The following is a 16,700-nucleotide window of genomic DNA, read 5'->3' as shown; positions in this document are numbered from 1 at the left end:
CACTTTGTATGCCTTCCTTGTATGGCCAAAAGCATGATGAAATCGTTCCTCCGGAAAAGCAAAGCAAATAAGATTTGGAACGAGAGCACCTTGCTTTTTTTTGCACTTGCTATTGGGACAGATTACCGGCTGCTGTTTAGCTCTATAAGATGGCCTTTATGTACCTCATACACTGAGGGCGTGGCTGCGTCATACATGTTCCTGCACGTATCGCCGGTTGCATTTCAGAAAGGCAATCGATAATGTCAAATGTATGAGAAACATTAACGAGATATGGAAATAGCCCAATGACTCACCGCAGGCTATACACGCACGGGCACCCAATAACAACCTGGTCTGTTTACTATGCCGGATCTCGATTTCTCTTTCCGCACTCGCAAATTGTCCAAACGTGTTCGGAATTGTTGAAAACCTCAGGTCAGGTAATCGTCTAGGAGTCCAGATGGCGGTCCGGTCCCCTTTGGCCGGACGCGTTCTACACGGTCAAATAAAGGTGTGTCAAGCACCCTATCCGCAGTGAACTCACAGTGATGACATCTGCGTCCTGCATAATACTGGAGGGATATGACCTTGACCCGAAAGTGGTCAAGTGCAAACAAGGAATGGAATATGCCTGTGGGAAGGCAAGTTATCTTTTGGCGATTCAGATAACACGGACTGAGCCCTCTATGGAAGTAAACTTTATGAAGTTCAAAATAGTCCTACAATAACCCGTAGAGGGCGGTGTGTATTTTGATAGACGGCGCTATAAACTAAACTTTGTGATATCCTTTAAGCGTCCAGATGAGTTCACCAGGGATTTTTTTAACCATCTTACGACCACTCAAAAATTCATCGAGCACGTCATTTCAAGGCAGATCTATTGGCCAAAAGTAACTGATTTATCAGATCAAAGGACTGTAATCGGTAACTAGGCCAATATAACTCTAAACGTAGTTGAGAGCATGTTGACCACTGTACACAACTTTGACCTCTCCTTTCGGCTCAAAAATTAATATATCAATGTAGGCCACTCAAGCTTAAACACATTCAGTATCGATCGATATCATCGTCCTGGCAGTGCCCGGTATTATGTGTTAACTTATCATACCCCCAATCTCGGTCGGTTTATAAGTTACGAAGTTTCCCTTGATTCCAAAATCCGGGATAGCCTCCGATTCTGCGTCATATGACGAGAACTCTCAGTTTATTTGTGTGTGGACGACATTTGTTCTTACAAAGGCTTACACAAAACTATTTGTCGTTACTCTGGATTATTATGAAAATGAAAACTGGTGCCAATGTTTGTTCTATCGCCATTTATTTTCAACACTAAATGCTTCTCAAGACGGGAGAGGGTTATTTGGGAAGGGTGCGCCTCCGAGTCTTAGAAGGGTTGGACTGGCCTTTAAGAAGGGGAAATCAATCCTTAGAAAGTCAATTAGTTTGAAAAACTAGATTTTTTGGTGAGTGAGGGCACTTCCATCTTAGACATTCGGTGTTTGAGCTAAGTTTCCTTTTAAAACACTTTTTCCACTTTCAAAACATTGAGAAAAGATTATTATCTCCTCTTGAAAGTTGGATATAAGCCAGCACGCCCTCTTGTGGCGAAGGCATTTGCTCCAAGCGAAAGTGCAGCAGCAGGTGCTCAATGGGAAACACTGTGATACTGGCAGGAAGTCTAGTTTTCAAAAGGAAAAAGATGCTGAATTCGATAAGCCAGGCACAAAGGGACTGGAGTATGAAACTGAAACTAGGGAAAATAGATGTCCCAGGTTGTTGGTCCACGAAAAACGAATTCTGGTCTAAAGAATGATAGTTCTGTGGTCGTTGTGAGATTGTTCTGGCCATTCAGAGGGAACATTTTTGCTGCTCGCCGTCACGCGTCGCGGTCCGCCGTAGTTTCCGCATCCGGGTGCTGCATATCCACGGCGCTCGAGCGAGCTCCGTTGTTTCGTCGTGTGTCTTGCTTGAGTGTCTTCGGGCTTCCTTGCTCCCGACGCTGACCCTGTGGTCTGTCTGGCGTCGGTCCGTGGAGAAATGACGCAGATTCTTTGATTAATTCGAACATGGCCGTCTTAAAGTCGAATGAGTGGCTGGTTGCTGCCGAGTTTGTGGTGCTTCTTTCGTTTGTATTTGCTGAACAGGAGAGGTTTTCAATCGAAAGGTGAGTTTTGTAATCACCCCGCCCTTTTTTGCACATGTGAGACACAAGTTTTGTTCGATATAATATTACTCAATTGCTGTGGAGAAAAATCTGAACAACAAAAAATCAACCAGTTATTGGAAAAAATGTTGCATCCTAACTCCACTTCAGCGGTTGTGTACAAAGTCTATGGGGAGTGAAGAGAATGTTCTAAGTACACACTGTATTTTCCAACAACATCGGTAAATGTCTCTCAGTACAGAATTCGTGTCTTTACAGCATTTCTGGAATGACTGACCTTTATTGAGATATAATGAGAAAAGTGGAGTCAGGATGTAACATTTTTTCCTAGTTATTTACTAGGACCTGGCAAAGATGCAGTCTTCAGGGTTGAACCTGTCAAATAAACTGTAACCTGTCCAAGTTCTCAGCTTAAGCCTTTGAATAGAGTCACTTTCCCCCCTTTTTATTGATCAACTTGTTTAGATCTATGCCTATAGCCTAACAGCAGTGTTTGTTTGCAAGAATAAAGTTTGGTTTAAAGTTTAATGTAGTAGTTTTGTACTTTGTTCCTAGATCAAGAGTGCAGCGTGCTGTGTGCTCTGGCCCAGCATCTAAAGTCAACCAACGGTGTAGATGGTCAGGTACGAACACATGCACTTTCATACGTACTTAGCATTAACATTGAGAAACAACACAGTTTTTATGAAAAAATGTCAGATTAATTTGTATCTCAAGTTTGCCACTTTTATTATGTTGATAAGGAATGCTACTTGTTGGCCGCATTCCAGAAAAAATTAACCACGATAAAACAGTCTTAAATTTTATTTTATGAAATGTTTGTTTTTTTTTGCAACAAAAACCTGCTTTTGTGCAACCACATTTGCTAAATGCTTTCCAACAGAGTACACACCTAGATTGGGCACCAATTTTTATGAATAATTGTAGTCTTGCGTATAGCTTATTATGCTGTAGTTTTGTTGGAGTACAAAGAATTGGCCATTGGATGAGTGCCAACTCTGTTGCATTTTTGGCAGGAAATTGGTTTTTTTTTTTTTGCCAGGAACTTCCCCATCCTTCAGAATCTATCAGCTGGCTCGTAGAAGTCATCCATTTGTTTTTCTTATTTTCCAAAGTATATAAAACATACATGTGCACTCCCTGTGGTGGTTATTGTCATAACTTTTACAATTTCTTTCCCGGGGTATGCCTGTCCCGCTTACAATGCTCATGGACTCTAGTATCTTCCTCAATCTTCAAATATCATCCAACTGGTAGTTTTGATAAGGGCTCGGAAGGTTAAAGGTCAGGGCACATTTTAGGGATTTTACCACTGAGGTAGTGAAGAAAAGTGCCTGGGTTAGACAGCATGTTGGAATTTTTTTCTTTTCAGAACTTGAGTGTCCGTGCGTGAATGGCGCCTACTGCAATATCTCGTCACATAACTGTGAAGTGTGCCAAGTCACCACGACGGTCTGCACGTCTCCTTGCCGGTACCCCTGTCGCAATGGAGGCACCTGTACCTGGGAGACGGGCACCTGCCAGTGTCTGCCGGAGTTCTGGGGAGTGGACTGCAGCTCACGGAGGGAGGTCCCAGCAGTGGTCACGCCCAGAGTGACTGCCACCATTCACCAACCCGCCCCAGACCCCTATCCCAGCCCGTCCTGGCCCCGGCCTGGCGCAGAGCGTTGCCCAGACCGGCCGTGCCTGAACGGAGGATGGTGCGACGCTGGGACGTGCGTCTGCCCGAGGGGTTACTACTTGCCGGATTGCAGCCTGTGCATGCCTCGTGAACAGCCGCATAAATGTCTGGACCACTGCGGCCTGGAATGTAAGCGTGGGGACTGTCTGACGGAGATCAAGAAATGCCATTGCTCTGTTGGTAAGAGATCCACTTTGGTCTTGAACTCTAAATATATATTCCAGTCACCATGTATCACATAGCAGATTGCTAGCTTGCATGGAGTTGGACCTGCGGTAGATGTGGTCCTCACTAGATACAAAGAATAAACTTTAGGTTACCAGAGAAAGTTACGTAGGTTCTGAGAATTTACTGTAAAGAAAACTTAACATTAGTGTCGTCCTTTCCAGAAAACCAGCATTATACACCTGTTTGCCTCTGTGCCCGTATTTCAATTGTTTGGCTTTTTTTTCACTTACTGGCACCCTGTGTTTATCTGCCTTACAGGAACCATTCAGTTATTTAGTAAAAAAGATGACTTGCTGAAGTAACTGACACAAGCAAAAATGTTTGTTGTTTTTCTGGGAAATTGACAGATGTTCCAGGGAACCTTTTAATTTACAGCATGTGCTGACCTTTTAAGAAATGTGTCTTTTTGAAGGGCCTGTTCTCTAAGAATGAAGTCAGCTCAATGCAGAGTGGTAGGTAGAAATCCCATTTGAGCACCTGGTCAACTGTTAATCTGATCTCCTTCAAACATCCAGATTACACCGGTGAGGAATGCAGCCTGTGCATTCCCGCGGTGGCTTACATGAACTGCACCAACCTCTGCTCGCCGATGTGCATCAACGGCGCCACCTGCAACTCAGCGACGCGCAAGTGCGAGTGTACGCCCGGGTGGACGGGCGAGAGCTGTGGCCGGCCCTGCCCCCAGGGGACGTTTGGCTTGAACTGCCTGGAGCTCTGTCAATGTCCCGTTGGACCCTGCGATCCGGTCACCGGACAATGTCTCTGTGGGCCGGATTCGCAAAACAGCCCCCACTGCACATCGCCCTGCGACTGTCTCGTGGATGGCGTGTGTTTCTCACAAGCAGACTGTCCCACAGGTAAATTAATCAACAGTTTATCAACCAGGAGTTATCCAGTAATTACATGTCATCTCACGGAGCCTTTATTTCTCCATTTTTAACCTAATTTTTCCCACCATCTTAGGGGTTAGGATTAGTGGCTTCAACAAAAGTCAACCTCAGCAGCCATCCACAGAGATGAAGAAAGTGTGTTTTGTATAAACACTGTGTTTTCTACAAATATAGGCCATTTGTGTGTATACAAACACTGCTTGACTTTCTCCGATCCCACCCGTGCTTTATTTTGGTCCCTTGTATGCATATTTGACCAGACAAGAGTCTACTGTTTCTCCTCCAGTGTGCCGTTGTCTGGGTGAGGTCTGTCCATATCATGAGTCACTAAAATGTCCTTCATTAAAGGGAATGCGTCAGACCATTGTGCAGTTGTCTGTCGAAAGGTTCACATAGTTTTTTTAGTTCCCCAGTATTTTGACTGTCACTGGGTTGAATCGGCATATGCTACTTTAAGATAGACAGGTCAGAGAATGTTCCAATCAGAGCAAGACAATGTACAAAACATGTGTGTCTCACTCTTGCGAGATGAGAAAAAAAATTCGATTTAGAAGTATTCATATCAATTGTGGCTGCTCGCCAGTTCTTTGGGGGAAATGAATACCTTCTCTGTGCCAGAGGGCTTGGCATTGGATTCGACTTTCCATGATCAAATGACATGGACTTGAAAGAGACAAGGTACCTGACCCGAGACTTTCAACACGCACTTTATACTCATTGATTTGAGTAAAGAGAACCTGGTGATGTCAGAACAAATTCTGAGAATGCTTCTACAAATACATGTAGGTGCAAATGCTGAGAATGTCTGCCCTCTGTGACGACCTTGTGAACAATGACTGGCCTCTATTTGAGAGAGGAACCATTAACCCACAACAGTATTGTAATCAAGACTTTTTTTGGACGTCAAGCAACAAGTCATGTTTTTCGCTAAAGCCCCAGTCAGTGATTCCATCAACAACACTGACCTTAAATCCAAGGACCTTTCTGCCTAGAACATTCCTTGACACTCCAGTAACCACCACTGTGCCGTAAACAAGTGGAACTGTCTCCATTCTCTAAATGGTGGTAGCATCAATCCCCACACTCCAAGTAAAGGGATGGTGACTTGGTTCTACCTTCCCATATCCTTCAAAATCTTCCAAACCTATCAGTGGATTTTCAAGGAAGTGGGATGGTTTATGATGCAGGGGCATCAGAAGTTGGGAAAGTGATGCTTGTCTCCTGGGAAAAAATATTGAAAAACAATAAAATGAAAAACGGAAGAAGAAAGCCAACTGAGGAAAGGGCATAAAAAGCACCAATTGATTTGAAAATACCTTAACCCCTCCATCTTTGATGGTTTACCAGCTCGCTGCCGACCAGTGCTTGTCCCCTACCCGACGGGTGGTCCGCTCCCCCAGAAAAATGCCTGTGTTGGGTGATCAAATTTCCACTAGCAACCAACTTTTGCCTCATCAAATTGACCTTGTGATCTGATTTCTTTTGGGACAGGGAATGAACAGCCCCCCTCAGTCCAGACTTCCCTCCCTACCACCGCTGCCGGAAGCCTGCAGGAGCACAATCAATTGCCCGCCGACCAAGCGAAGTCGATGATGACCCTGGTCATCGCCACAGCCGCTGGGGCTGCCGGGCTTCTAATTGTCGTAGTGATACTGATTGTCTGCCTGGTGAGAACAAGGCAAAAAAATACAAGGTGAGTGAGTCTCCAAGGCTCCTGGTTGAGTCGTAAGTTCACCAGGGTTCCAGTTGCATTTATCTGCTAAGCAAAAACTGGGCTCACTCAGGCAGCGTACCTTGGTTTGACATAGCCCTCAGCTAACTTTTGCTTCTCTTGTTCACTTGCTGAGCAGTGTTTTTGACACGGCATCTGCATGAAATAAGACCCTCAAATATCTTTGTCTAATAGCATCAACCCCGTAAATGGTCTTGTGTAATGTACACTCATTCAGTGGTGGCTGTCTCTGTCTTCATTTAATCTATAGAATACATGAATTTTTCTTCGATTCACTTTTTGTGTATCTCTGTACTTTTCTTCAGTGCATAAAACTGTTTGACATGTATTTTGAGCTACGTGAACTGAAAAGTGCTCTTTTTTAAACATTCAAAATGGACCAAGCATTTCTGAACAAGTGAGGGCGCTTTTGCTTTGATGTAAATCCAGGAAGACATTGTTCAGTTCGCATGTCTTTATGTTCAAATTGTGAATTTGCTATCTGAAACCATTTCGACGAACAGGTTGCTGGCTTGCTTGCTTATTGTCATATATTTACTCAACAATAAATTGCCAAAGCAACTGAAATGTACAATAGCAGTGTTTAGAAAAATCCAGAAATTTCCTGTGTACAAATCAGTGAAACATTGAGGCTCAGTACCTTGATGACATCATAGTGTTGCTCATGAATATGCAAATGTGCATTAGCATAAAAACCAAAAAAGGTCCAATAGAATTGGAAAAATGAGGCAAATTGAAACCCACATTGCAATTTCGAGGGATTTAGTAAAATATTTCTATTGCATGGTCCCTTTAAAGCAATCCAAGTTTGGCAATGAAGGACACGAACTCTCTAAATGATTGTTTCCTAATGGTTGGCTCATAACAGAAAGTCTTCAATTTAAATGAGTGTAAGCCACATGTCATTCCATTGGCACCATGCAATCATTAAGCTATATCCTGCCATCTTTGTATGATGAAAAACAGATGTCAAAACCTCCAAACATCACATGTCATCGATGGAAGAGGACTGAGTCACAAAGCTCATCTAGCAATTGCCGGCAAATTGATAAACAATACCCTAACATTGGAGGCAAAGTGTCAAAAGCTTGTGTAGAAACTAGGTGTATGTAAACTCGCATGAAGTTTTCCATACATGCTCAAGGTTTGGGAATAAATATGGGAAGGTTTTGAAACAAGAAGACAAAACACCCGGAGTTCCCTTTCAATCTACCATGTGGAGGTTTGGTGAAACAGCATGCAACATTGTAAAAGTGTAAAGCAGTTCACCTTTGGGATCGGGTTACTTCCCCTATTGCTAAATTACTTCCTGTAAAGTTGCCGAAAAACTGTGAAGTCATATGTACAGCTAGGAGTTTCCTATTAGTGATGTGATTCCGATAAGGGAGTTAAGTATATATAACAGGTTTTGCCCAACATATATTAATAAGCACTGTATGCTCAGTGCTTGTCCGAGAGCTTGCGAAAAAAACCTCATAAGCTTACTCGGATGGGATTCGAACCCACGACCTCCTGCTTACTAGTGCAGATGTCTTAACCACTCGACCACCGAGCTTGCCGGGGTCGGCTGGCCGGTCCGAGTCAAATGAAGCAGCGGGCACCGCGAACTATTTTCAAGATGTATTTTTGCGTTGGGGAGATGTTAATTACATGTAACAGGTTATATATAATTAACATCTCCCCAACGCAGAAATACATCTTGAAGAGGGTTAAGGTTAAAATATTTCTGTTTGAGTTTGGTTAGTTTGGCATCCTATTGACAAGGGATGTTACGAGGGGGAAACGTGAAAAGGTCTTTTAAAGACCTGCAATTGAAAAGGGGCTCAGGAAACTTTTGAATTCATTTTGTGAGGTTGGCTTACTTTTTTTTCTGATTGCTTGCATGCTTGAAGCATTCAACGGTTGTGTACAAGAAATATTTATGTGCTATAAACTCAAAGATTTAAAAAACACGATATCCCTGTAACCCAGTTTTACAACTCAAAAAACAAAATCTGTACTAAAAACTTTCAAATCCGGGTGAAGGATCCGTGTTTCCTTGTAACACAAATCGCATCGCATCAGTGTTCCTGTTACCTGAAGAAAAATGTTGCACTCTCATATTTCGACAGAAACTGTTGCGTCGTTTATTTACTATAGCATGCCTGTGTTTCCTTTTGCTCTGATCATGCCGTCCTCTTGTCCTGTTTGCCTATTGTCTGAACAGGAAGCTTGGCCGAAATCAGGAAGCTGAGGGAGTTCCTATGACCGATAAAGCCACAGGTAACCGACCGGACTTGCTGTCTTCCCGTTGGGCCCCTGGGGTCTAATTACCGCACGTAATGCACCGAATGTCTGGGTTGCTACACCATCTGCATTGAGTGATGAGACACAGTATGGCACCAGAGTTCTGCAACCGTTGACCTCAGTGCCCAGCTGACCCCAAAAGGGCAGACCCGGATGCTGATTAGAATTTGTTTATGAATGCACAATGCAAAGGGTCTAGTAAAATCTGTTTGTGAAAAAAAATCTTCAAGAAAAGTGAAGTGTTTCTTCTTCATGTGGTGACGAGAAGTTGCTTTGGACTTGAAAGAGATTGTTTCAAATTTTTTTTGAGCAAATCAACTTTTTTTATTAACTCGCAGCTTAACATTTTTCCCCAAATCTTTAATTTGTAGGTAACACCTATGATGATGCGAGCAGTATGCCGATGCTTTCAGCTCAACAGTCGGCCACATCTTACAGACCTACAAGTGGTTATGAAGATGTGAGCGAACTTCACAAAGACATGCCAAACTTGCCCCGAGAGCATGTGGAGCCAAGTGACATCTCGCCCTATGCTGCCACCGGTAACGTCACTGTCCATGCTGAAAACGTACCCTCTGAATATTCATATGTCACCGTCAACGAATTAAATGTGTTGAAAGAGAAAGGGACGGGTAAGGGTGAGGAATCCTATGACAGGCTTGATTTTTTGCCCCGTGAGAGGTCTGTCCGTCGGCCAGTTGTCACTGATGGTATGTACGGCTCTCTTCAGGATGATGGCAGCTATGAAGATGCAAGCAGCTGTTCGTTCACGGGCCCTCCAGTCGGAAACCACCAAGATGCAATCAGCACGTCTTCCGGCTACGCAAAGATGAGCCCGTTACTCAACAACCGCAAGGCCTCCTCCCTGAAAAGCCCACGAAGGGAACTCCTCTCTGAAGTCCAGCGTAAAAGTTCTTCCTTGAAACTCCCAAGCACGGACGTGCAGCCCTCTAACCAGCCATACGAAAATGCATATGTGGGCTTCGACCCGAAGCGGTCATCGCAAGACTGTAGCGAGTATCCGGGGATGCCAGTTCCACCTCCGCCCGAGTCAGTTTCCAATCAGCCGAAGTCCAAGAGAGATAAGCTCTCTGGCAAGAATCCTAAGGGGGAGATCCCTCAATACGCCAAGCCCATGAAGCGAAAGAGCCAACAGGCAGACCAGCAGGAGGTCCCACACTATGCCAAACCCAACAAGCAGAAGAGCCAGGTCCCCCAGTACGCCAAACCGAATAAGCCCACTTCCTCCAAAGGCTATCAGAATGGCAGCCCTGCCCAACCCAACATCCAGTTGGAACGCCCTCCCGAGGGAAGCCTTGGAAAGCCCTCCCCCGGGAGCAAGGTGGCAGCGGGCTACGCCCATTTGATGCACGCAGAAAGCCCCTCCCTAAATAACAGTAAATAGGACTACCTTCCAAAATCTCGGGAATGGCAGCGTGATTTTGGACTGTGGCCAAGTCTAATAATTCAGATCAAATGGAGCTGGAAGTTGAGAACACCAATCTCAATCACTTTACATGTTGTGAGCAACTTAGGATTTCAGACTGATCTGTGTCTTTAAGTTATACGCAGGAATTGTGTCCTTGTACTAAGTAGGGACTCCGGTCACTTCAACACGGGAAAAAAATTGATAGGGAAAAATATTGACCAGGAAATACCAGGACGTTCAGGTTCATACATTTGTGTGTGCTCACCCATCCATCACCATCCAAGAATAATGCAAAAACTCTCCCACAAAGCTGACTAGCTCAAAAACAAAATTCCTTTTACAAAAAATGCAGCAAAATGAAATTTGGGGTACAGAAACGAGCATTTTCAACCCAACACCGCTAACAGCAGATAAATTTGATAAACCAGCTCTTAACTCCAGTGCTGAATTTGTACAAACTTGATTAAACCCCATTTATTCTGCCAAAGTTAGGAAACGCGAAGTCTTTCAGAATAAAACCGTTGCACATTCTGCATGAAATGGCCGGCCATTTTTTAAAAAATACTTTTGTAACGTCGAAAGTTTTAATCCTTTGAGGATTTTGTTAGGCAGTCACTGTGTATATGTTATACTGCTTTCTTTCATGCAACGCCTATACAGGATGTTGGCTTGAACTGTAGTCGGACCAACTACTTTTGAACGGTGCTTATTTAAAAATACTAAACGCCTTTCTCTCTCTTGCCAACATTATTTTAAGCATATATTTTTTGTTAATCTAGCACGTGCACTTTTTTGCCGCCAAACCATTTTAAGATCATGGTGCTTTCAGTATTGTAACAGTACATATTCAAGCAACACTTTCGTCTGTGTTTAGTAGATCAATTTCAGAGGTACTTTATTGAAAAAAGTGAGTGAATTATTTAAATTGAAAGCAATAATGTCATATCAGTAATAGAATAGCTTAGATTTCAAAACAGTGTGCTACTCATGTTTCTGTGGTATGTTCAGAGACCGAGTATTTTGCTGAGGCATTTTCAAATTTGTGCAAGTTAAACCTAATTTTCCAATGAATTCCGACGATCAATTTCCACAGGGATGCCAGACGCCAAGGTTTTATTTTTAAATTTTCAGAAAACCAGGTTACCAACTATCATATGCTTAGCATGTTGATTTCAACTGGTTCTCAGGACTCCTTCACTCAGCAGAATAGGATAAGAGGCTTTCTGTTCAAGCCCCTCTGTGGAATTAGGTTAGATCTAAGTTTAACCATCCCTCCGTCAAATTTGTTCCCGCGCATGTTATGTAAAGCACTTGCTGCCTGTTTGGCAAGGTTAGTAAAGTTCATGAAACTTGTCAGCACCGAATCAACCTCTGGAGATTTTGCTGGCAGAAAGGTCGAGTCGAGACCCCGGCAGTCCATCTCACTGCCATGCAACTCACCAGGGATACATCATGTTGTGATCAGTTTGCCCCTATGGTGGTTCCGATATCTTCAACCAGAGGTGAAGTCAAGAGCGTCATAAGACAAGCCACAAGGAAACAGTGACAAAGGAATTCTTTCATTGAGATTCACTGGAGCAGCTTGTGGCTTGAATTCAGACTGGAGGTCTTGTGATTTTCTTGTGGGGTCTTAAGATGGTATTACTGTTCCAGTTTTGAATTAAGAGGTAATTTGTTCTATACAATTTTACGTAAAATAAATATCTTCCTGAAGTTAAAGAGACCAAAATTTTATTAATTTGCTATAACCAAGATTGTAGCAGTCCTTTATAGCAAGAGTTGCGTGAATACTGAAAAAAGGAAGAATTTATTGCAACACTTCATTTCAAACTTAACCAAATTGTAGTTTTTAAATTTATACATATTTTGACCAAATAAGGCAGCTTCCAAATATAACTTAGTGTTATTTACTTGTTTATACACATTTATGCATTTAATTGTACATTTCTTAAAACTATTTATACTGTCTTCACAGTAATTGCAATTTAGTTTAAATAAATTTTTTTTTAAATGTTCTCTAAGACAAATTCATGTTGGTAATTAACATTTGTACATGTATTTTGAGTGCATAAGTTTGAGCCCATTCCAATTAGAAAGAGACAATTGGATAAAACGTTATCTTAGAAGCAAGTGCAACTGTACATCATTGTTAGACTAGAAACTGTGAAAACATCATTATAGATAATGCATGGAAATAGTGCTTTGAAGATGGACAGTGCCATTGTAAACCGCAGTTTGCAAGGAATGCTTGATGTTGTATGTGTGGTTTTGTGTCATGTTAAAACAATATGCATTGTGAAACAAATACAAAAGACTACAGCAAAACAAGTTACAAATTAAATTGGTTTTTCGAGGTGGTTGGATTTCAAAGCATTGCATAGTTTTGTGTCTCTGTTTTCTTTTAATTTGCTAAACATGTTTGATTTGTTCAACGAGCAAATGCCAATTTTGGGTTGTATCAGAACTCAGCAGTGCGTATTCACCTCAACTATTGCATAGTAAATACAATGTCATTACATGTACAAGCTACAAGCAAATGGTAATGGTATTCATCTCAATATTCCTCAAGATTATTTACTCTACTCCATGATTGGGCCTGCAGTAATTACATCACTTTTTTCCATTTTTCTACTCTTGATGTGCCCTTGATTTTTCTTTTTGCAATCAAGTTCGGCAAAGTTCTTGCAGATTATTTCAGCTGTAGATGGCAAACGTCCGCGGCAAAGATCCATTATAACTGCACGGCAGGCTCTGTGGTAAGTTAACATGCGTGTCGCTGTACCATTAGACCCAACTGCAGGTTCCCCACAGTGCTGAAGTTCAGCTGAACAGGGAGGAAGCATCATATCCCATGACTCAATTTTTGTTCGGTAAAAATTGCCCTGTGACGTCAAGTAGAAATGTCAATTTTTGCGATGTAAAAATTACCCTGTGACGTCAAGTAGAAACGTCAATTTTTGCGATGTAAAAATTGCCCTGTGACGTCAAGTAGAAATGTCAATTTTTGCGATGTAAAAATTGCCCTGTGACGTCAAGTAGAAATGTCAATTTTTGCGATGTAAAAATTGCCCTGTGACTGCAAGTAGAAACGTCAATTTTTGCAATGGCAGTCTTGCATAGGATTGAACACCTCTCGCACTCTTCCTTGCAGGGGTCATAAAAAGTACTGGGAGATGATTTTCGGGAGCGTTGAGAAGACTCGGAAGACGCTCTGGCCGCTCTGTGGTGAACCACAAGTGACAACTAATCATTTGTCTGACGAAATGTGGTGTGTAGAATCCGAAATGGGGAGTTAACACCTTTTCAGGTAGGCTTCTGTTTAGAACTACTTGTCTTCGGCTCAATAGCGGGACTGGAGTGAAATTTCTGAGAAGGAGCCCGGGGGCATACGTTATTTTTCACAGGGGTATCGAAAGCAAATACAGAAGGGGCTCTGAATTAAGGCAGTGCTTGGAAAGTAACGGCTGTGGCTGCAGATAAAATGTATGTCTATGAAGGCCACCGGCTGGCTTTGGGAGCCGCTCTCGGTAGATATGCATGCTCCTAGTGTTGTAGTTGAGTCAATCGCAAGTCCTTTCACACGTCTCTTCGCAAGTTTGTCCGCAAGACCAGATATAAGTAACGGATAAGAGAGGGACGTTTACACATTTAAACCTTTAAACAGTATGGGAAGGTTTTCCAAATATTTCAAATTAAGCGTAAATTTCCATCCTTAGTAATGAGGTGAACAACAACAAAAGAACGCTTTTGCCACGGCTCATCTGTATTGCTGGTGAGTTGGCTTACGTCTGGGTGACTTGTGATGGACTCCGCTACAGCATTGCACGTTACTCCTGGGCAGAGCCTGTTGATTCACACACAGCTGTGAACACGCTGTATCCATGAATCACCTCCCAGCAGGTGTACGCTTGCCACGTCAAGCCTCACATCGCACTCACTGCGCGGCGAGCCTGGCTTGAGTCTGCCGCACCACGGCTTGCAGGTAGAGGACGGAGGAGATGGTGCCCAGGAAGCCCACGGTGGCGTCGGACAGCTTGCCTCCCCAGAGGAAACCCACCGGCATCCAGTGGATGGCATTGCAGAGGTCCGTGGCATACTTCAGCACCTCCAGGAGGTGGGCACGCTCCGCCTCCTTGAGACGGGAAATCTGCTGTCCCTCCACGACCGACGACTCTTGCCTGGGTATTTGTAAGACACAGAAATTTAGTATTTTAAAGCAATGCAAGGTCAAAGGAAGTACACCAATACGTAACAAACATAAGCTGAAGTACAAAGGACAATCTAGCATTACCTCTCTCTAACGTGCACTTGCAGACTTGCGCAAGCTTTGGCAGGTCTTTGTCTAAGGATAGTGTTTTGTTAAAGTGTGGCCACTCACTAGCCAATATCTTCACAAATGCAGGACGACGGATGGCAAAGCAATTCGGGGGGAGCAAATGAAGACAATACAATGCCATCTCACCTGCCGGAGCTACAAGAGGGGTCTTCCATTTGGATCTCCTGCTCCAGTTTCTTCCGTGATCTCCTCAAGCTCACGAGTGTCATTAAACTCCTGGGAAATTAAAAAAATGTCATTTGAATACCAAGAACCAAGCTCCAGAGACACATGTGCTGAACTGTACGAGCGTTCTGGTCCTTTTCAAAACGTATTCCCACCACAGTCATCCCTGGTCCCTTCTTCTCTGATGTGAGCAAGTCCGTTTGTTTCTTTGTACAACCACTTTTTTGGATGTGTGGGATTTGCACTGTCTCTTGCACTTAGTTCCTCCGCTTGGCCATTCCACAAACTTAACCCCCCCTTGAGGTTAAGACCAAAATCAACGGCTGTACACCAACAGGCCTGTGATTGGCTACTTCTTACCTAAGTATGCTAATGCTCAGGGACAACCCCCAGGCCACTATGCAAAGTATCCACCAAGGCGATGACGAGACATCGATGAGCTTCTTGTCGGCGGCCCAAGCTATGTGCTCCAGGGGGAAGTACAGCTGGTCAATCAGATTGTTGGCGAGGCTCAGGACACGCAGCCACAGGCTCTTCTCCTGCAAGAAAAAAAAGGAGCTGGGAGTCAACTAAAGCATGTTTTAATGCATCGAATTCAAGCAGTTGATAAAAGGCAATCGAAAAAAAAAATTTTTTTTAATTTGTCTGCTTGCAATTTAAGACTGAGAACTAATCAAAAGAAAATTATTCCCCCCCCCCAAAAAAATGACAGAAATGAATCTAGGTGAAAGGTTCATAGCTTCCATCCCACTTAATTTGGATTTATGACAAAAAAGCTTAAAACATGAGCATTCTCGGATTCTTCAAGTCCATAAAATTCGGTCCCAGGACAGGAGGGTATAAAAAAACATGCAACAAAATTAAACACCAATCAACCATGTTCCAAATTCAATGTACATGCATGTACATACGTGAGTGTTTACCCCGGCTTGAGACGATGGTGATGACTATGCAGCTACGAGGGCCGCGCAGAGATCGAGGGACAAGCCTAGCCCGAAGTGTCCATGGTGTGTGTTTGTTAAACATTAAAATACTGTACAAGAGAGGTGTTTTTCTTAATAGTCTGGAAAATAATAACTTGAAATATCAAATATCATGAGTATCAAAGGTCCTTCCGGCCCAAAAATATATCTTTGAGTGGAATAAATTTTAATCGGCCTAAGCCTATTTTAGTATTTATTTGCATTTTGCACAGTCTATCTACATTTCAGGCCCACATTTTAGAGACCATATTCTGGAAGAAAATGTGCTCTCCCTCTCCCTTTGCGTAATCACTTCTCGACAGGTCAAGAACCTGAAAATGATACATTTGTGTGCTTCGTTAATTAAGTGGCATTTGGGGGCAAATTGTACCTGCGCACCCAACCCAAACGATAGCGAATACCCCAACATCGGCAAATCATCGAACAGTCGTAGAATCGTTCGGCATCCACTGAGTTCCGTGAAAATTGTCAATAGTTTCTTTGACTTTGACGGTGATTTCACGAGGCCAGAAAGCAGTAGCGATCCATAAGATATGATTCTCATGACTTTGTCCCTTCCACCGTAAGTTTGGAGAAGATTTATGGCTAACTTCAAATCTTTTGAAGCCATTTTTGCCTCCAAAAAATCTACGTTGCACTTGCAGTTAGAAAACAGTAAGTTTGTGCACCAGGTTATGGCATAAAATACTCAGACTTCCCCATATAGTTTACCTGCATGGCAGGGCTACCATAAAGGAACCAGACTTAACTTTTCCCTCCTTGTAAACTTTAATGCCAATACGCAAAATTAAAGTAGTTATGCCTTCATTCCCCCCAAAATGGAG

General features: G+C 43.0%; 2 protein-coding genes across 2 annotated transcripts; one reads left to right on the top strand and one right to left on the bottom strand.

The window, feature by feature from the left end:
* Window positions 1-1,627: 1,627 nt before the first annotated feature.
* Window positions 1,628-12,765, top strand: LOC110974398 (uncharacterized). The gene is made up of 7 exons (XM_022226003.2): window positions 1,628-2,146; window positions 2,702-2,769; window positions 3,519-4,007; window positions 4,571-4,912; window positions 6,437-6,638; window positions 8,884-8,939; window positions 9,335-12,765. Exons 1-7 carry the CDS (start codon window positions 2,049-2,051, stop codon window positions 10,366-10,368), a joined length of 2,289 nt encoding a protein of 762 aa, XP_022081695.2. The 5' UTR covers window positions 1,628-2,048; the 3' UTR covers window positions 10,369-12,765.
* Window positions 12,172-16,566, bottom strand: pex11g (peroxisomal biogenesis factor 11 gamma). Its single transcript, XM_022226041.2, has 4 exons — window positions 16,247-16,566; window positions 15,254-15,432; window positions 14,855-14,944; window positions 12,172-14,570 (listed from the first exon to the last, which is right to left on the bottom strand). Exons 1-4 carry the CDS (start codon window positions 16,484-16,486, stop codon window positions 14,327-14,329), a joined length of 753 nt encoding a protein of 250 aa, XP_022081733.2. The 5' UTR covers window positions 16,487-16,566; the 3' UTR covers window positions 12,172-14,326.
* Between the last annotated feature and the right edge of the window lie 134 nt (window positions 16,567-16,700).

This window comes from Acanthaster planci, linkage group LG08, assembly GCF_054643075.1.
Source record: "Acanthaster planci isolate LZ-2023a linkage group LG08, COTS_SCS, whole genome shotgun sequence".
NCBI lineage: Eukaryota > Metazoa > Echinodermata > Asteroidea > Valvatida > Acanthasteridae > Acanthaster > Acanthaster planci.
Note: the sequence above shows the minus strand (reverse complement) of the source record. Positions and strands in the feature narration are given on the sequence as shown.